Raw genomic sequence first — 19,784 nt, 5'->3', positions numbered from 1 at the left:
GGTTAGATGGGTGCATATATTTTATGTAAAAGGGAGAGATATCACCATCATGCAGGCCCCTGCGCAAGCCTCATAGGTGGTGAAGAAGGTGTTTGATGCTCGACAACACCTAAGTAGTTTTGTGGGTGGTATGGAAATGTTGAAGCACCAACACTTGACTATCAACATTGTTTATAAAAGTTTGAGAGGCCTTATTGCTCCTGTGCCTTGGAGGAAAATATTGTGCAACAACCCTTCACCTCCAAAATGCACATTTATTGTTTGGTTGGCAATATTAGGAAGGCTGGCTACATGTGAGAATATGCTGAAAATTGGTTTTCATTGTGATCAACTTTGCTGTTTGTGTAACCAGGAAAATGAGACAGTGAACCATCTTTTTTTTGCCTGCTCTTTTTCTTCTGAGATCTTTACTACAGTGTTGCAGTGGATAGGTGTGCAGAGGAGTGCTAAATCATGGACTGAGGAACTCCATCTCTTGGAAACTCAGTACAATAAGAACTCTTGCAGACATCAGATTTACATATTGATTGTTACAGTTGCTGTGTATCTAGTGTGGAGGGAAATGAACTATAGAAAATTTCGGAATGTTCGTCAATCCGCTGCTACCATCGCGAATCAAATGAAATACATCTCTTGCATTAGAATTCTGCAGAAGAAGAACCTAGTTGGGGTTTTGTCTTGATTGTGAGTTGTTGCTCTTTCTTTCTTTTGTTTGTTTGGTTGTTGTAGTGTAGCTTGGTGCATGTTGGTATTGTAAAGCTTGTGCTTGTACGTTTGTACTTCAATGCTTGGTATTAATATAATCTCTCTATTTACCAAAAAAAAATGAACATTCTTCGAAAAAACTTTAAACTATGTTAAATGTAAAACTTTTATGTTGTTCATCTGTCACTTCTTCAATATCATTTTTCTGGCTTCTTTTCATTCATGTCCTAACAGGAAGAATTCTTGTCTTTAAATATATGTTTTTTTTCTCAACTCTTGTAAAAAAGATCATAATGTATTTAATATATTAACATTTTACCAAATATCTTAGAACATTGTTTAACATTTGTTTTTGTATATATGTGTACCTTTTTGCTTTTGTATTTTTATGATCTCAATATCAACAGGCTCATCCACATCTTCTTTCTCGTCACCTTTCCTTTTCTTTGGAGTATTTGTTACTTTTGAAGTAACTTCAGAGACATCTACATTAACAACAAATACTAAGTACAACTTATATAATAAAATATTTGAACATTTATTGAAATAAGATTGAACAATGTAAATAGTTACCTTTGCCTTCAAATTCTTCTTTGCTAACAATTTCAGCAGAAACTTTTTCTGGCACTTTCACCATTGATCCTGTATTTCTTTTCGGTTTGTACGAATCTGATATCTTGTGCAACTGCTTTTGTAGTGCTTCATCGATAGTTATAGTTGGAACACTCCTCTTCTTGCTATTTGTTGTTTTCCTTCCTATTTTTCTGCCATTACCACTATTGGTTTTACCTTCACTCTCGGAAGCATTTACATCTTCAACCACTGTGCTAATTGCTTTTGTTGCATCATCTTCTTCTTTTTTCTTTTTCTCAGCTTCCTTCCTCATTGTTTCATCTTTATCTTCTTCCTCCTTTTTTCTCTCGGCCTTCATCCTCTTGTTCTCCATCCTCTTGTTTTCATCATCTTCCTCTTTTTTCTTTTTCTCTACTTCCTTCCTCATTGTTTCAGCTTTATCTTCTTCCTCCTTTTTTTCTTAGCCTCCATCCTCTTCTTTTCAACTTCTTTCTGCTCAGCTTGTCTTTGGGTTTTTGCAGCAGCTGCAAATGCCTTTTCCCCAGCCTCTGTTTTGGCTTCTGCATCAGCTGCATCTGCCCTTTCCTCAGCTTGTATTTTAGCTTCTGCCGCAGTTGTAGCTATCCTTTCCTCAGCCTTTTTTTTTGTTGTTTTGCCTGATGCTATTTGCTAGAAGTTTCTTCACTAAAATGTTGCCCCTGATATACAAATAAGATATGTAAAAACTTCAAGTAATAATATTATGAATAAATAGGTTAGAGAACAAATAAATTCAATAAACAAAGCAAAAATAATTATGATCATATATATGAAAATGTATGAACAATATCATTAAAATATAAACTTGCAAATAAACAAGAAAGAACAAGCAGTTCAATAATAAAGAAAAACCATAAAAAATAAAGAACAAACAATTCCAAAAGAAAGAACAAACAATGAAACAATTATGAACAAGTATGTAGAAGAAAATGAATTGTAAAAAAGAAAGAAAAAATAATACAAAAACAAAGAACAAACTTATTTTTTGTTGCACTTTGTGATTGTATTGAAGATTTTGATTAACATTTTCATTTTCTTCACTATATTTTGAATAATATGATGTTAATAGACATGTTATTTTATATGATGTTAATATGATGATAAAAAATTTAAAATCATTGAGCTGGAATGAACATATAGAATAAAAAGTATGAACATTTTCATAAGAATTCAAACAAACAAAAAACAAAAGAGGTCAAAATTTTCAATAAAAAAGAATAAGGAATATGAAACAAAGAACATATACTACCAAAAGAAAGAACAAAAAATGAAATTATTTTGAATATAGAGGCATATTATTATTTTTTTTTATTTTTAAATTTCAAAAAGTACAAAATGAAAAAATAAAAAGCACAAAATGAAAGATCAAATAATACAAAAAGAAAGAACAAACATACCAAATGTTTAAAAATCATTACAGGTTTAAAATGTACCTATTTTTTTATCACTCTTTGTTTGTACCGAAGATTTTGAAGGACTTTTTCTGATCTACTTCACTGTAATTTGAATAATATGATGTTAATATACACACTATTTTATATAAAATTTAAAATGATTCAACTAAATTCAAAATTCACATTATTTTATACCTTGATGTTTTCTGAACTTATGGCTGTGATTTTGATGAAGATTTCTCATCTCCTTCGCTGTAATTTGAATAGTAAGGTGTAAACAAACACGTCATTTTATATAAAATTTAAAATCATTCAACTAAATTAAAAATTGACATTATCTTATACCTTAATGATTTTTGAACTTCTGGCTCAGAAGTTGAAGATGCTTTCCCATCTCCTTCACTGTATTTTTTTTATTAATATGATGTTAACGGACACACTATATTATATAAAATTAAAAATCATTCAAATCAAATAAAAAAATTGATATTATCTTATACCTTAATGCTTTCTGAACCTCTGGCTGTGATCTAGTTGGTCTTCGCTTAATTTTGATTAATAACCTTTTTGGTTGAGCACTAGATTTTATAAATGTGTAACTAATGAGTGTCCAGAGCAAATACAGTTTGAAGAAATGAATATTTTATGAAAACAAAATGAACATTTAACATAAAAACAGTTATCATGAGTTCGAGACTTAATATTAAAATGGACTGAAGAAATTGACTGAAGAAATGAACAAAAGTTCAAAACATTGAAATTATGAATATAGCACTTGAAATAATTGAACATTTCTAAACCAAACTCAGTATATCAGAACAAATAGTTTGAAAGAAACGAACATTTTATAAAAAGAAATCGAATATTTTACAAAAAAAAATTGAACATTTTGCATACATGAGTGTAGGTTAAAAATTTTAGGATAGAAAAACTGAATATGAGTACAAAGAACATTTAGATTATGAATATAATATTTGAAATAATTCAAATTTCCTAAACAAAACTCATTAACAAAATATATTCCAGTTAAAAAATGAACATTTTATAAAAAGAAATTGAATATTTTACAAAAACATATTGAACATTTTGCAGACAGACAGTTATTATGAGTTCTAGATTTAATTTTTTGGACAGAGGAATGAACAAATGTTCAAATCATTTGGATTATACATTTAATATTCGAAATAGTTCAGCATTCCTAAAGAAAACTTAGTAGACCAAAAATGATATCCGGTTTGGAAAATATGAACATTTTTCAAAAAGAAATTGAATATTTTGCAATAATCAATTGAGCATTTTGCATAAGATAGTTATCATGAGTTCTAGACTTAATTTATTGTACATAGGAATGAACAAAAGTTCAAATTATTTGGATTATGCATATAACATTGGATATAGTTCAACATTTCTAAACAAAACTCAGTAGACCAAAATGAATATCTAGTTTAAAAAATATGAACATTTTACATATATAAAATGAACATCTAACATAAGGATAGAAGAACTCAACAAAAGTTCATCACATTTATATTATTATAATAATATTTGAAATAATTGACATTCCTAATCCAAATTTGAATCATCAATAAGATTATTCTTAAATCTCTATGAATATGAACAATTTATCATTATTTTGTATTTTTGTATTGTATCAAATGTCTAAAATGGAACATTCATAAATTAAATAGAAATTGATATTCAAAAACATAAAAATGACTTATTGGACTGTGCCTATTTGCTTTTCAGTTCCAATTTCAGTCTCAATTTTGTATTTTCCAGTTCTGTGACCAAAAAACCAAAAGTTAGGGTTTGGTAAAATCATTACGCAACGAAAATGAACATTAAAATAAAAATAATTGAACATTAACATGAAATTGATTGAACATATGTAAATTAAAATGAATTTTATCTACAAAAACTTAAAATAACTTACTCCGTCATGTCTTCTTGCTTTTCAGTGCCGATTTTTGGTTGATTACTAGATTTTCCAGTACTATAGCAAAAAATTCAGAAGTTAGGGTTTGTTAAAATCATAAGCCAAAAAAATTGAACATTATTATAATGAAAAAACTGAAAAACAATTAAATTAAACAGAAATTAAGTAATAAAACAGTTGCATGTACGAAATCTGAACTGAAATTACATTCGTTTTCTTTCTTTCTGCAACTTCGTATTTCTGAAATAGAACGAAAATAAACAAAATTAGGTTTCATATTTAGTTCGAAAATAAAATCGAAACATCAGAATCACTTATAATTACTTACTTTTTGTTTTTCGTTGGATTTTGTAGCTTGTTCATGTCAATTTCATCTCGAACATCCATTTTTCTCCTCTTTTTTCACCAAAAAGAAGGAACAGATTTCTTCTCTTGATTTTTTCTGCAAAAATAGTTTTTATAATGAAGATCAATAGCAGTTTGAAGAGAGAGAAAGTAAATTGAGGTGGTTGGAGGAAATTTAATGGCGGTTTTAGGAGAGAGAAAACTACCGTGGTTGATGAGTGGGCGGAGGAGAGAGAAAATTTTTTGCGTGCTAAGAATTTGAACAGGTTTCGAAATGTTTTTTTTTTTTTTGGTATTTATAGGCAATTTATGCGCGTCACTCACGTGCAATTTTTTTTAAAAAATTTATCTATACCGCGCATGCCGTCACGCATTATCATTGGCAGGGGTACAACGAACTTGGCTGTACCCAGATATTTTACCCAAAACAACGTTGCGCGTCGCTTTGGACAGGGAGTACAACCTACTTGGCTGTACATGGGTATAGCAATTAGGGGTATGTCTTGGCTCTGCGCCTCTGCCGATAAAACCGAACAACAAAAAAGGTTGGGCTTCTTAACCTAAGCCCATTATAACACCGCTTATAAACCAGCAACTCGTGAAGTTTCAGTCTACCACCAACTTACACTTCGCTACTTCAGCTCGCAACAAAACCACCGAAACTGAAACAACAAAAACCCTAATTCGATTCAGGAAGAAGAAGTAGCAGGAGAGAGAAAAATGGAGCTCTGTATTGCGCGCGGCGCTCTTTCAATCCCTCCTCTTCCACTTTCATCTTCTCGTCCCGTCTTCACTAACACTCCTCATTTCTCCTATCCTCTTCAGAAGCTTTCTAACATCTCAGGTTTGTTTTGTTTTGTTTTCAATTCATTTCTATTATTACCACTTTTCCTGGAGTATATTTGTTTCTGATTGATGTTTTGTGGCGAAAATTTGTGACACATTTTCTTTAATACGTGTTTTACTTGGTATTTATGCGCAAAAAATAAGCACAAATTCTTTTTTCAATTCACTTTTTTATGATTATTTGAAGCAAATTATTGACGGTAGTGTGGCGAATTCATGTATTTGTATTCATTTCGTCTTTTGTTTGGTTAATTTGCGCTAAAATGATAAAAATGAATGTTATATTTTGAAATTGCAGGAGTGGTGTGTGATAAAAGTAGAAGTAGATTGTTGAGAGCAAGCTTGGATGAAACTTCAAGTAAGTTTACAGAAGAGAAAAGTGGTGTTGCGACTTTTGTAGGCAATGATGTCACAATTGATAAAGCTGCGCATGTGAATGAAGAAGATTCTTCTTCAGATGATGAAACTTTGCAGCCGATTCAGGAGCTCTTCAATAAGCTTGACATTCAAGTATTGCTTCTATTTCTCTATGCTTCTCTACCAATGCTACCTTTTGTTGTCTGATGTTTTAAAAATCCAGACTTTTTATCACAAAACATAAAGAACTTGACATTATAAATAATGGTTTTTGGATTTATTCATACGATGCTGTTGTGATTTTATGCTTTTCTACATCATACTTGCATATAGTTGAATCCAATCGACTTGCAATTACTCTTTTCTAGTGTATAAATGCTTTTTGTCAACAAATATTTAATTTTGAAATTATGTTTTTGACATGCTACTATGATGATATTCATTGAGATTAAAGAAAGCAGCAATGCTTAATGTTCGGTTGACAATCATGTCAATCCTGAGCGGTTACCTGAGCAGCATTAACATAACAGCAAAACCTTTTTTTTAGTCCCTTTGAAAATGTTTCATGAAAGTGCATTATGCAAGTCACTATTTCTTAAGAATAATGTGTAGCGCGGCTAGTGCCACATGTGAAATCGGTTAGCCATCACTCTGTTAGGCAGCTCCATCAAACTATTTTACTATAAAAACCCTTTTGGTGTATAGTTCCGTTTTGTTTTTGTTATTTTTATATGGTTTACATGCTGCCATGATGAGATTCATTGATATTTAAGAAAGCAGAAATGCTTAATGTTCGGTTGACAATCCTGTCAATCCTGAGCGGTTACCTGAGCAGCTTTAACTTAATACCAAGCACTTTTTTTTGTTATGCGGTAGACCTTTTATTGCATGAGCAGTCTGCAGTTGCAACACCTATCACTTAGATAAGTGAAAATTAGTTGGCTCTTCAAAGGCAGGTCCATAGTATAATTTACTGTAAAAACACCTTTACATGTTGCCATGATGAGATTCATTGAAATTAATGAAAGCAGCAATGCTTAATGTCCGGTTGACAATCATGTCAATCCTGAGCGGTTAACTGAGCAACGTAAACTTGATACTCGTATATCATTTTTCTGCTATGCAGCAAAGCCTCCCCCGCCCCATGAATAGTAGTGGATATTCCAAAGACTAGGACATGTGAAAACAGTTGTTTTTTGCCAGGCAACTCCATCGATCTAAATTTAGTATTAAAACTCTTTTTGTAGAGCAAGGTCGTTTTTATTTAATATGGTTTTCATGCTGCAATGATGAGATTCATTGAAATTTAAGAAAGCAGCAATGCTTAATGTTCGGTTGACAATCATGTCAATCCTGAGCGGTTAACTGAGCAGCATAAACTTGATACTCCGTAGTTTACTTCTTGAGTTCTTTCTGTTCCACAGAATCATTAGTCACTACTTTTTTGCATAAAAAAGTGTAGCAAGAACCACTCTGATACTGTAGTCTGTACCCTTTTCTGTTCTACAGTAAAGCCTACAGTCAGTACTTATTCGTATAAAAGTGTCTGTAGCAAGAAACCACTCCATATGTTTCATTGCATATGCAGTGAACCATAATTGTATTGCTAGCCTTGTATCAACCTCTGTGAGAAACACCCTAGTGTAGTAGGGAGTATCCATGATTTGGGTTGTTTGAGTTGTTTGACTTGTTTCTACCAATTACTAAATTGATGATATGTTCTACTTGCAGTTGGATTTTGAAGATTCATCAACAATTTTCCTATATGGCGGTGTTGCAGTTGTTGCTGCGTGGTTGGTTTCAGCTGTTGTTGGTGCAATTGATTCTATTCCAGTGGTATTTTTCCTTCACTCAAACTCTAGGAGAATTCAACTAAAGTTGAAAATCTGTTTTTTTGAATTTGGGAAATTGCCTGACTAAATTGGATAATATCTTGAAACAGTTCCCTAAATTGATGGAAGTTGTGGGTCTAGGCTACTCAGTATGGTTCACCACACGATATCTCCTTTATAAGGTAGTTCTTCACTAGAACTTTATTTCATACTTGTTGTGCCTACTGCGTAAGACTTGGCTTGAGTCCCGAATGCTTTTGCTAACATGCTTGTTCATTCTGTTTTCCAGAAAAATAGAGAAGAACTTGGGTCTAAGATTGAAGAGGTGAAACAAGAAATTTTTGGGTCAAGCAATAAATAAATTATATCTAGACTTTGGTATGTAGAGTGAGAGCTGAGTAGAGAAGTTTTTGCGTAGACAGTATAGTGTGAATAAGTAGTGGAATATAGAGTTACCCTTGTATCGTTTGGTCCATACTCCGTACATGAAATGAAAGTTTGTTAAGTTATATTGGGCCGAGTGTTTATTTCTGTATTTACAGTTACGCAAAATGCACTTAACTGGAATCCTTATCTGACTGGAAATCTGGAAAGCCACATGTATTTTTTTGGACGCATAGCACATCAGGTTTGAATCCGAGACCTCCCTCAAGCGGCATCATGCTGCTTACCACTTGAGCCACATATTGATTAATGGTGCAAGATGATGAATTATGTTTTTGGTACAAGTAGAGCTACATCTAACAGTCATAATGATGTAGACAGTAGACGGGATGGATGTTAGTTGTATTGAACACAACCTGAAGCAGGGAGTGGTAGCAGAAATGAGTATGTTTATACTTTATACTTATGGGTAGTATGAACGTTCTCATGGGGACAGGAAGAAGAGAAGAAGAAATGAGTCTAATGCTCGTATCACGCAGCTTTCAGTCAAAACTAAAGGCATAAACTTGAGTTGTTGGAATAAAAAGCATGGGGACCACCCAGCAAATAATACCCCGAAGCACAGACTATCAATCCCGCTAGACGCTCCCCCGCAATTCCGCTCCTCTCATTTCTCAATGGTTTGAAACTAGTCCGACAACGGACAATAAGAGCTTGGCAATCTGTCTCAACCTCAAGGACTCTAAACCCCGTGTCAAAAGCATATCTTAGACCAAAATCTCAACAACCTCCACTTGTTTAACATGCACAAGAATACCAAGGGGAACCCCGCAGCCATGATAGCATCACCCAAGTAGTCCCTTACCACCATTCCTAGTCCCATCTTCTCTAATTGTTGCATCGGTGTTCATCCTAAAAGTGCTTGCAGGAGGTGGTTTCCACACATGGCTCATGGAGGCAGGAGTTAAAAGCTACCAAAGTCACGCTTAGTAGTTGCTTTGAACTCCCCAAAGTAACCCACTGTCCTTGCAAATAAGTGGAGGTAAAGCCTTTTCTTTTCAAAAACCAATAAGTTCCAAGAGTTCCTTACATGTCATACAAACATTATTAGTCTTCTAAGCTCCATCACTTTGTCACATGTTAACTACTTTTTGTACTAACATCGTAACCTACTTGTAGTATGATCATGTCGTTGTCAACAGGTGTTGTCTTGACCACAGATATTGTCGTGTCTCCATGCAGTGTCGCGACCCCAAGAGACGACAATCGACGACAGAGTTATGACGTGACCACAAGGAAGATTAGGGTTATTCCCATGGGCTTGGGCTCAAGTAGCAGCGCCGTATATATATATATATATATATATTTGAACAGGTCAATCAACACGTTGAAACAATTGGAAGAACCAATAAAGCATGGGAGACGTGACCTAGCTAGAAACTGCCGTTAACCGGTTTTGAACATTGAAAATTGAAATTTAATTATAAAAGTGCGTAATAGCCCCTACGACTTAGGATGTTGAATTTCGATAGAGTCGCCACCAAACTATTTTAAGGGTGCAGTTTGGAAAGATTGTGACTAGGGATAAGGCATTAGGACTCGAGAACCGAATAGAGATTCAGATCCAAGAAAGACACTTATTTAGAAAAAGTTGCAAACATAGTTTATTCAAGACAAGGACCGTTCTCGTGTAAGAAAATACTAATCATGACACTAATTTAGGCGGGTTTTGACATGCATTTTAGAACATAGATTGCTAAGTTGCACGTGATCGCTTCGCTTTAAGTTAAATTCAAGGAACCTAGGCCGGTTGTCCAAAAGTTATCTTATGTTAAGCGTGATCAAACTTTGTATTTTGTTGATTAGCATGTGAGGTGATGAAAGCACTAAACATGTAAAGCAAATCATCACAAATAATAGAATAAGGGTGCATAAAAGTAAAGATTATACACCATTTAGAATGGACTAGGTGTATAATTGAATGAATAGTAAAGGTGCGGAATTGTAACGGTGCAATTAATATTGAAATAAGCAATTAAATAAGCAAGATTAGTGCATAAATAATCGAAATTGCAATAAAGGAATTAAAAGGTGCGATCTTGAAGTTCAGTAGAGGAAAACTCTGTTCAAGCATGACATGTTTCCCCTTGAACCCAATTTTTGTATGAATCTAACTTTAAAATGAGGTTGTTCATTAAAAAGTATTATCGATTTTGAACTTGAATATAGAACTTGATTATTGAAATTGGGAGGTGTAGACACCTACTTTTGTCCCCATTCCCGAAAGGGAAGGTTCGATGATGAAAGCATAAATCTCCACTTGACAACGCATCTCCTATAAAATAACGAATCTCAATCACTCCTTTTAATTTCACCCAAAACATGCTATTTATAGAAACCTGCTATTTATGGAAACCTGCTAAAAATAGTAACTGCCGTAATGGGTAGTTGTTAAAAGTGGCAAGTCATAAAAGATAGAAACCTGACAGAATTAGGTGTTGCACTCCAACATAAATCCTAAATGAGATAGAGATTACGAGAGAATCCTATTCCTAATATGATTCGAAAATAAGAGTCACGTATTAATTAAAATCCTAACGAGCCTAGAGTTCGTAACGGGCCCAGACGCATTCCGTCACAAGGTTAATACGCACTAAAAGACTCGATTAAATCTCAAACACTCCGGATTCTAGGAATCCGAATCTGACTAAGAAAACAGCCCAGATCCTATTTTCAACGCCTGACTCTGGGCGCCGAAATCTTCGGCGCCCAGGCCTGGACGCTGAAAATACCTGGGACGTGTTCTTTCCTAATTCTTCGTGGATTAGAGTTCTACAATTCTATCTTTCCACGAACTCTTTTCTATAAATAGGGCCCTAAGTTCGACGTGAAAGGAACACAACACACAATTATTATTTATGAGTATTGACTCCAACCCCTAAGCCTAAGCCTCACGCTGCGAAATTGATCACGCGTTCTGTCGCAATCGATCCATAAATCGAACAGAACGTATCCTGTCCCGTACCTTGAGATTCGTTAAATAAAAGGAGAAATAGCAAAGTCAAAGTGGTTAGTTTTCTGAGAACCGTGACGCACCTCTCAAGGGTGCGTCGTAATGTGTCCCTTTTCCATGATTTAATTGCTTTCCTCGCCCTTTTTATGAACTGTTAAACTAACTAAATCTGATTGTTCTATCACGCCTAATAAATATGATATTTTTGGGTAATTGGATTATCATGCTAGGTCCCTTAAAACAATTTAAATCAGATAATCGCGCTCGATCTAGTATTATATGTTGCATATTGATAAAATCAACTCATATTAGTTTAATAGTTAACACATGTCCCTTCAATTATTTATGCTGGGCTAGTAAGGATATCCTGCCTCTGGATTTATCGAAGAGCGAGTACTCCTCTCGGTAGTTACAGTCCCCCGAACCCTCAATCTCTACCTTGCGGGTGTATGTTGAGAGATCCCCACACCAGGGATCACAAGGGAACCTACGGCCGTCGTGGTCAAACATAATTGCACTCCCTTTATGTCACGATAACCGGGTTTTGTCAGTTTTTCTCATTGTCGTTAAAAACTGAATGGCGACTCCTATATTACTAGTCAATTGGGTGTAAACTCATAGGAAATCCAATTACACTTGATTTGACAAAAAGAAACGTCACACCCACGAGGGACAAGGTCACGCATTAGCCTCGTGCTTTTTCGACCCCATCACAGTGGCGACTCCACTGGGGATAGTGAAGAAAATAATCGTGCTCGTAGGTAATCAAAATAGCCGAAGGGTGAAACGATCCTACCCCGCGCTTTTTTCCCCATCAAGTTGGGAAGACCTGAAAATCAGCATATTAATGTGAACGGACAGAACCGCATAACGAATCTTGGCTCCCTTGATTTTTCATCTCGGGAGTTGGGACTAAGGATACCCATCGCCAACCGGGGGGTGCATACGCTTCGAATGTTGTCCACTCGTGTAGACACCTACTTTTGTCCCCATTCCCGAAAGGGAAGGTTCGATGATGAAAACGTAAATCTCCACTTGACAACGCATCTCCTATAAAATAACGAATCTCATTACCCCTTTTCATTTCACCCGAAACCTGCTATTTATAGAAACCTGCTATTTATGGAAACCTGCTAAAAATAGTAACTGCCGTATTAGGTAGTTGTTAAAAGTGGCAAGTCATAAAAGATAGAAACCAGTCAGAATTAGGGGTTGCACTTCAACATAAATCCTAAATGAGATAGAAATTGCGAGAGAATCCTATTCCTAATATGATTCGAAAGTAAGAGACACGTATTAATTAAAATTCTAACGAGCCTAGAGTTCGTAACGGGCCCAGACGCATCCCGTCACAAGGTTAATACGCACTAAAGGACTCAATTAAATATCAAATACTCCGGATTCTAGGAATCCGAATCTGACTAAGAAAAACAGCCCAGACCCTATTTTCAACGCCTGGCTCTGGGCGCTGAAAATACCTGGTACGTGTTTTTTCCTAATTCCTCGTGGATTAGAGTTCTGCAAATTCTATCTTTCCATGAACTCTTTTCTATAAATAGGGACTTAAGTTCGACGTGAAAAGGACACACAACACAATTATATTCTGAGTATTGACTCTAAACCCCTAAGCCTAAGCCTCACGCTGCAAAACTGATCACGCGTTCTGTCGCAATCGATCCATAAATCGAACAGAACGTATCCCGTCCCATAATTTGAGATTCGTTAAATAAAAGGAGAAATTGCAAAGTCAAAGTGGTTAGTTTTCTGAGAACCGTGACGCACCTCTCAAGGGTGCGTCGTAATGTGTCCCTTTTCCATGGTTTAATTGCTTTCCTCGCCCTTTTATGAACTGTTAAACTAACTAAAATCTGATTGTTCGATCACGCTTAATAAATATGATATTTTTGGGAAATTGGATTATCATGCTAGGTCCCTTAAAACAATTTAAATCAGATAATCGCGTTCGATCTAGTACTATATGTTGCATATTGATAAAATCAACTCAGATTAGTTTAATAGTTAACGCATGTCCCTTCAATTATTTATGCTGGGCTAGTAAGGATATCCTGCCTCTGGAGTTATCGAAGAGCGAGTACTCCTCTCGGTAATTACAGTCCCCCGAACCCTCAATCTCTACCCTGCGGGTGTACGTTGAGCGATCCCCACCACCAGGGATCACAAGGGAACCTACGGCCGTCGTGGTTGTTTATGCCAAATTTCGTATGGACGACCTTTGGTTGGGACATAGACGACTAGATAAAATAAAGTATGCAAATGACAGGAAATAAATGACAGAAAATAAAGAGAGACAAGACAAGAGATGGTGACGCGGAAAACCCGAAAGGGATAAAAACCGCGGGTGGCAATGAGTCCACCAATCCACTATGTTATCGGCATAAATAGCCTAGGTGAGTACAAGTACAATGTATATTTGCGTGTATATAAATATGGCTAATGGCAATGCTTAAGTAGAATGTAATATAGGATCATAAGTGGATGAGGATTATCGGAGAAGGTGATTGGTAATGGGCGACTGATGTTTCCAAGGTTTGTTTCATGGCGGATGATACCTCGTGGAAGGATATGTATTATGAGAAAGTGCATTATTTGAGAGATAGATCAGGTTCATATCATTAGGAGAATGGTCTTTTGTTGAGGTTAGTATAGATAGACGTGGGTAATGATAATTGGGTGTGTAATGGAATGTCTATATGGAAATTAGGAGAGGTAGGTTTATTATCTTCAGTTGCTGCTAGGCTATAGGTATCGTGGGGGAATTGCAATAGTTGGTTTAGCTCTTGGGATATATTTTGGCGGAGGAAGTAGACAGCAGTAGTAAAGGTTCTGTCGTAGCCTTTTTCTTTAGAGTCTTACTTGGTGAGGCTATTTATACAGAAGTGTAGGTCAGATAAATGTGTTAGCAACTGCCTCCATGATCTTTTCAACTGCCTCCATGATCTCCTCAAATAATTCCTTGATATTCTCTAACTGCTTTGACCTTGACTCAGCCACAACGACTCCCTAAAAGTAGGAGTTAACTGGTACGATCTGATTCACGTTGACCCGTTCATGCCGTCGACCTCACGTCATACAAAACGACCCATAACAATAGCCCCCATTTTCCTAATTGTAGCAAGCCGGAAGTTAGGAAAATAATCTTCAAAGCTTGTCACCATCTTCGTTTGTTATCGACGCTAATCTGTCACTGTCTTCGGCTTGTCCGTCATCTTTCGTACTTAGCCTTGTTCAATGACGTCGCCACCTGGTGTCATCCACGATTTCTGACAGCACTCGATGTCATCATGCGTATATTGGTGTCTTCATGTCGACGTTGGTGTCCTCAGCTTAATTAGATGTAAACCTGACATCTTGTGAAAGAATTGTTTCTCTTAACGAGCGTAAGACAATAGGATGTAGTTCTTAAAAACCTGTGCGAAAACATGTTGAGACATAACGTCAGTTAGGTATCTAGCGTCATGGCCAACTTTTGTATCTTCGTCCGTAGTTTGATGTTTGCGGGCGTTACGGCCAACTGTTGTACCTTAGTATGTCATTTGACGTTTGCAGGCGTCATGGCCAACTGTTGTATCTTAGTACGTCGTCTGATGTTTACAGGCGTCATGGCCAACTGTTGTATCTTAGTCTGACGTCTGATGTTTACGGGCGTCATGGCCAACTGTTGTATCTTAGTCTGTTGTCTGATGTTTACAGGCGTGCCTCTATTGTCGCTGTTGTGTGACATCTACCGTATGAAGGCGGTATAAGCCTCTTCATTTGTTCGTAGTCATGCGAAGAATTTAGAGAAGGAAGTTGCGTCGAGTGTGCGTATGGTTGAATCGTTTTAGATGGTTGCAATGTCATGTGAGGATAGGTAGCAGACGACTGAGTTGAAGTTACAGGTGAATGAAGTGGATGGTTCGAAGCAACCTTATGACGAATTTCAAGAAGAGTCGAAGGGTTGTGAGGTTTCCTATAACACGAGGACAAGGGATAAGATGTTTGGATGGCGCAATCTATGGAAGGAGACTTTAGCCTATGGGATATTCAGAACAACAGTTTAAGTAGGACATGAGCATTCTGGGTCGGCTTTGTTTGTCGTCAGTGTTGAGGGGGAAAGACGTGTGTTTCTCTGTTTTGTATTTGGCGATTGGTTAGGAGTTTGGACAAGCGTCGAGGGTGCATACACGTCGTTAGCTTAAAATGTTGTTTACGTTGTCTCTGTTGTTCGCTGTGGAATAGATGACACCTGTGAGGTACTCAAAGCACGAAGTTATGTGCACATAAATAGAACCTGCGTCGTCTGTAGTGGTCGCGCTTAGAAGCGACATGTCGTCGTTGGGATCCAATAAGTTTAAGGGTCATGACCATGGAGACGTTGTTGCTTGTAGTTGATAGCGTCGTTCGTTGATGTCGTCTTCTGATGATGTCGTTCGTTGCTGTTGTCGTTGGTGATATCGTCAACAAGTGATCTGTAGAGAATAGAAAAGGTAGAGGTGGACGTTCGCTTGATGCGATGTTAGCGTCGATTTTCAAATAAATAAGATGAAACATAAATATAATATAATTGCGTTTGGAAGGATATATTCAATGCGACAGATAACAAAAACTGAAATTGAACTTTAATCGCAGTGTAGTGAAAAATGTAATAAATTAATTAACGCACGAAGTAAGTGTTAGATATTACTTAATATGGGCTCGTGTAACGAAATTACGTCGTGTCGCTGACTGTCCCTTGATGACGATTCTACAATCAACAGCATTCTCCTGATGTCGTGGCACCTCTCGTCGCCGATCTTGTTTTCGTTCCTGAGATCATTGTCATCGCTTGTATCATCGTCGTCACATCTGGCGTCGTCCCGTCACGTTGAATGAGATTGACGCATCGCTGGTCTTGACACTATCCATTCCAACGTTGGTCGACTTATTGGTTGATCCTCGCAATGTGGCACAAGAAGGAGCATATGGTTAATGTGAATTCCTTATACTGTCTTAAGTGGACTTTTTCTTAACGTCTTTGGTAAAATCATTTGACAAACTTACATTACAATATGTCGTAAATTCAAATACATGTGAACTCTTTATAAATTACCTTTCTTGTTAATCGGTTGACGTCTTATCACTTGTCGTCTTTGGGAAACCCAATGACTTCTCTTTATCCGCCTATTTCGACATGTGATAGTGGTTGAGCCCCAGTGTCCGTACATTTGTCTTAGCGTCATACCTGTTACCAAAATCTTACGACAAGATCATCATGAAAATAAATTGTATCACATCGTCAGTTAAATTTCAAAGTTGTAACAAGTATATTAAACTGAACAGGAGTATGTACTATCTTGCCCCCCTGTGGCGGCTTTAGGAAGATATCATGACTGAAGTCGGCCACAGATATGATGACGTTCGTTTATATTTGACGTCGTACATGCGTGTCAGCATGATGCAACCTCTAAACGTCATGTCAAGTCAAATTACCTCAAAACGATTTGATAAAATGGTTTAGTCATTAGAGAAATTGAGACATTCATGGTGCGATGCAAAAATTTATTAGTTAACTTGATGAACGTTGAATACGAGACATATTAATACAAGAGAACAACAATGAATGAATTGAAATGAGAAAGTGTGTGAAAAATAGTTTAGAAGTTACTCATGTGTCATCATGGTCATTGATGATGATTATTCGACATTCCGATTTCCTTAGCTTTCTCGGTAGTCTGGTGGCGTCGTGTCATCGGTCATTGCCATCTCGTGGCGTCGGGGCATACCGTCATGATCAAGGTAATCTGTTGTCATTAATATACATACTAACGCGTATAGTCGCGGCATGTCGTTAGTAAATGAAAAATAGTTATCACGGATGATATATGAGAAAATTTCAATAGGATATGAGGTGTTAGTTTATAAAATTTTGACGTCACTAATAAATGAATTAAGTCACTCATACCATTCGATTGTGTTGATGACCCTCACGATCTGCGATGTACGTGGCAGCGACAATACGTGTATATTATAAATAAAAGATAACTCACTTCGAAAGTATGTTCGTACCTTTAGCCCCCATTGATATTCATGTATCAATCAACGATCTGTTGGCGAACTTACGAAGAAATATATTGTTAAAATAAAGATGTTCGATAATTACTTCTACGTACCATGTTTAACGCCAAGAAACTTCTTGTCGTCATAGGGGTAACCAGAATGGTCGCGTCCTGCTGTCGTGACTTGCTGTCGTGGCGTCATGTTGTATCGTCGTGACCTCATGTCGTGTCGTGACCTCGTGTAACACTTCTAACGTTGGTCGCCTGCTTTACTCACGACCTTGCCAAGCGACACGTCAGTACCTGTAGACAAGACAGTACCTTGTCACCTGCATTCTAACGTCGGTCGCCTGATGTACTCATGACCTAGCCAAGCGACACGTCAATACCTGTAGACAAGACAATACTTGGCGACACGACATGATCAAACGACAAGTGGTGACGATGTTAGTACAAAAAGTAGGATAACAACGTATAGCATATATTTCAAAGTGCTTTTGAAAATTAAAACAAGCAAAGTATACTGTATAAAAAGAAAATCAAGTATACTATATGAAAATTAAATGAGATAGAGTATACTATATGCTCCCCTGTGGCGACTTCAGGACAACTACAAATTCTCCTATTTGATACTTGGACTGAAGTTAGCCACAAAATCTAGTGTTGCCGACAATTTGTTGCTGAATCTCCATTTGTCGCCTTCGTTTTTGGAGACGTCGTCGACTGATGTGGAGGTGACGTCGGACGAAACTATGTTGACGTCATGTCATTGGTGGATGACGTCACGTGTTCGCATCTGTTTTAGTGACAACAAGGACTAGAAACAATATTAGTTTAAATTAAAATCACTGGGGTTGAGTTTTATACCATACTTCTCGCGACGTCAAGTGATCAAATCGTCTCGAGATCTTATCAAGGTACGAGACAACTCATATTGTATCTTGTTTGTGGTGACATCTGCATGATGGTCCGTGACGTCTATTTTCGATGTCATCAAGCGTTGGTGTCGTTGTTGTCACGATATGCATCATCTAGGTTGAATTCGACCACTGCAACGCATCACTTCTAGCGATGACACCTGCTGATGTCGACACCTGATCTGGCGACGACATGTACCCTGACGTCATACCATATTCCATCGACCAACGAGCCTGGCGACGACACCTGACCTGCTGACGACACTTGACCCGTCGACGACGCCTGACCGTCGACGAAACCTGATCCGTCGGCGACACCTGACCCGTCGGCGACACCTGACCCGTCGATGACACCTGACCCGTCGACGACACCTAACCTGTCGCCGACACCTGACCCGCCGACGACACTTGACCCGCGACGACACCTGACCCGTCGACGACACCTGTCATGTCGACGACATGTGCCCTGACGCAGCTCCATCTCATGGTGGCGACACAGTATGACAACAATCCCTCGCCTGGCGGTAACTTTATTGGTGAGCCCAAGTGGGTCGAATATTGTGTTTGGGAGGATATTTGTGGATATGTGTTTGAAGATAAATCTAGCCATCTCCCCACAGACGGCGCCAAACTGTTTATGCCAAATTTCGTATGGACGACCTTTGGTTGGGACATAGACGACTAGATAAAATAAAGTATGCAAATGACAGGAAATAAATGACAGAAAATAAAGAGAGACAAGACAAGAGATGGTGACGCGGAAAACCCGAAAGGGATAAAAACCGCGGGTGGCAATGAGTCCACCAATCCACTATGTTATCGGCATAAATAGCCTAGGTGAGTACAAGTACAATGTATATTTGCGTGTATATAAATATGGCTAATGTCAATGCTTAAGTAGAATGTAATATAGGATCATAAGTGGATGAGGATTATCGGAGAAGGTGATTGGTAATGGGCGACTGATGTTTCCAAGGTTTGTTTCATGGCGGATGATACCTCGTGGAAGGATATGTATTATGAGAAAGTGCATTATTTGAGAGATAGATCAGGTTCATATCATTAGGAGAATGGTCTTTTGTTGAGGTTAGTATAGATAGACGTGGGTAATGATAATTGGGTGTGTAATGGAATGTCTATATGGAAATTAGGAGAGGTAGGTTTATTATCTTCAGTTGCTGCTAGGCTATAGGTATCATGGGGGAATTGCAATAGTTGGTTTAGCTCTTGGGATATATTTTGGCGGAGGAAGTAGACAGCAGTAGTAAAGGTTCTGTCGTAGCCTTTTTCTTTAGAGTCTTACTTGGTGAGGCTATTTATACAGAAGTGTAGGTCAGATAAATGTGTTAGCAACTGCCTCCATGATCTTTTCAACTGCCTCCATGATCTCCTCAAATAATTCCTTGAT

The 19,784-nt window shown here is 37.1% G+C and overlaps 2 protein-coding genes, 1 long non-coding RNA gene and 4 other non-coding genes across 7 annotated transcripts; 5 read left to right on the top strand and 2 right to left on the bottom strand.

Moving 5' to 3' along the window:
- Window positions 1–1,044: 1,044 nt before the first annotated feature.
- Window positions 1,045–1,705, bottom strand: LOC110795282 (vicilin-like seed storage protein At2g18540). Its single transcript, XM_022000283.2, has 2 exons — window positions 1,279–1,705; window positions 1,045–1,190 (listed from the first exon to the last, which is right to left on the bottom strand). Exons 1-2 carry the CDS (start codon window positions 1,703–1,705, stop codon window positions 1,045–1,047), a joined length of 573 nt encoding a protein of 190 aa, XP_021855975.1.
- A 3,891-nt stretch (window positions 1,706–5,596) lies between these two features.
- LOC110795291 (protein CURVATURE THYLAKOID 1D, chloroplastic) lies at window positions 5,597–8,536 on the top strand. The gene is made up of 5 exons (XM_022000295.2): window positions 5,597–5,836; window positions 6,137–6,348; window positions 7,927–8,031; window positions 8,138–8,209; window positions 8,317–8,536. Exons 1-5 carry the CDS (start codon window positions 5,713–5,715, stop codon window positions 8,386–8,388), a joined length of 585 nt encoding a protein of 194 aa, XP_021855987.1. The 5' UTR covers window positions 5,597–5,712; the 3' UTR covers window positions 8,389–8,536.
- LOC130471240 (small nucleolar RNA snoR128) lies at window positions 6,620–6,711 on the top strand. Its single transcript, XR_008931899.1, has one exon. It is a non-coding gene; the product is annotated as a small nucleolar RNA snoR128 (small nucleolar RNA).
- Window positions 6,939–7,030, top strand: LOC130471238 (small nucleolar RNA snoR128). The gene has a single exon (XR_008931897.1). It is a non-coding gene; the product is annotated as a small nucleolar RNA snoR128 (small nucleolar RNA).
- LOC130471236 (small nucleolar RNA snoR128) lies at window positions 7,190–7,281 on the top strand. The gene has a single exon (XR_008931895.1). It is a non-coding gene; the product is annotated as a small nucleolar RNA snoR128 (small nucleolar RNA).
- On the top strand, window positions 7,477–7,568 carry LOC130471237 (small nucleolar RNA snoR128). The gene has a single exon (XR_008931896.1). It is a non-coding gene; the product is annotated as a small nucleolar RNA snoR128 (small nucleolar RNA).
- A 7,576-nt stretch (window positions 8,537–16,112) lies between the features above and the next one.
- Window positions 16,113–19,567, bottom strand: LOC130470409 (uncharacterized). The gene is made up of 2 exons (XR_008930693.1): window positions 18,820–19,567; window positions 16,113–18,659 (listed from the first exon to the last, which is right to left on the bottom strand). It is a non-coding gene; the product is annotated as an uncharacterized lncRNA (long non-coding RNA).
- Between the last annotated feature and the right edge of the window lie 217 nt (window positions 19,568–19,784).

This window comes from Spinacia oleracea, chromosome 3, assembly GCF_020520425.1.
Source record: "Spinacia oleracea cultivar Varoflay chromosome 3, BTI_SOV_V1, whole genome shotgun sequence".
Taxonomy (NCBI): Eukaryota; Viridiplantae; Streptophyta; class Magnoliopsida; order Caryophyllales; family Amaranthaceae; genus Spinacia; species Spinacia oleracea.
Note: the sequence above shows the minus strand (reverse complement) of the source record. Positions and strands in the feature narration are given on the sequence as shown.

Excerpts from the sequence above, each read along its gene's own strand:
- LOC110795291 (XM_022000295.2), top strand. The coding sequence starts at position 5,713 with ATGGAGCTCTGTATTGCGCGCGGCGCTCTTTCAATCCCTCCTCTTCCA. Across the intron at positions 5,837-6,136 it reads GAAGCTTTCTAACATCTCAG|GAGTGGTGTGTGATAAAAGT; the intron begins GTTTGTTTTGTT and ends TTGAAATTGCAG. Across the intron at positions 8,210-8,316 it reads CACGATATCTCCTTTATAAG|AAAAATAGAGAAGAACTTGG; the intron begins GTAGTTCTTCAC and ends TCTGTTTTCCAG.
- LOC110795282 (XM_022000283.2), bottom strand. The coding sequence starts at position 1,705 with ATGAGGAAGGAAGTAGAGAAAAAGAAAAAAGAGGAAGATGATGAAAAC. Across the intron at positions 1,191-1,278 it reads AGAAGAATTTGAAGGCAAAG|ATGTCTCTGAAGTTACTTCA; the intron begins GTAACTATTTAC and ends TTGTTAATGTAG.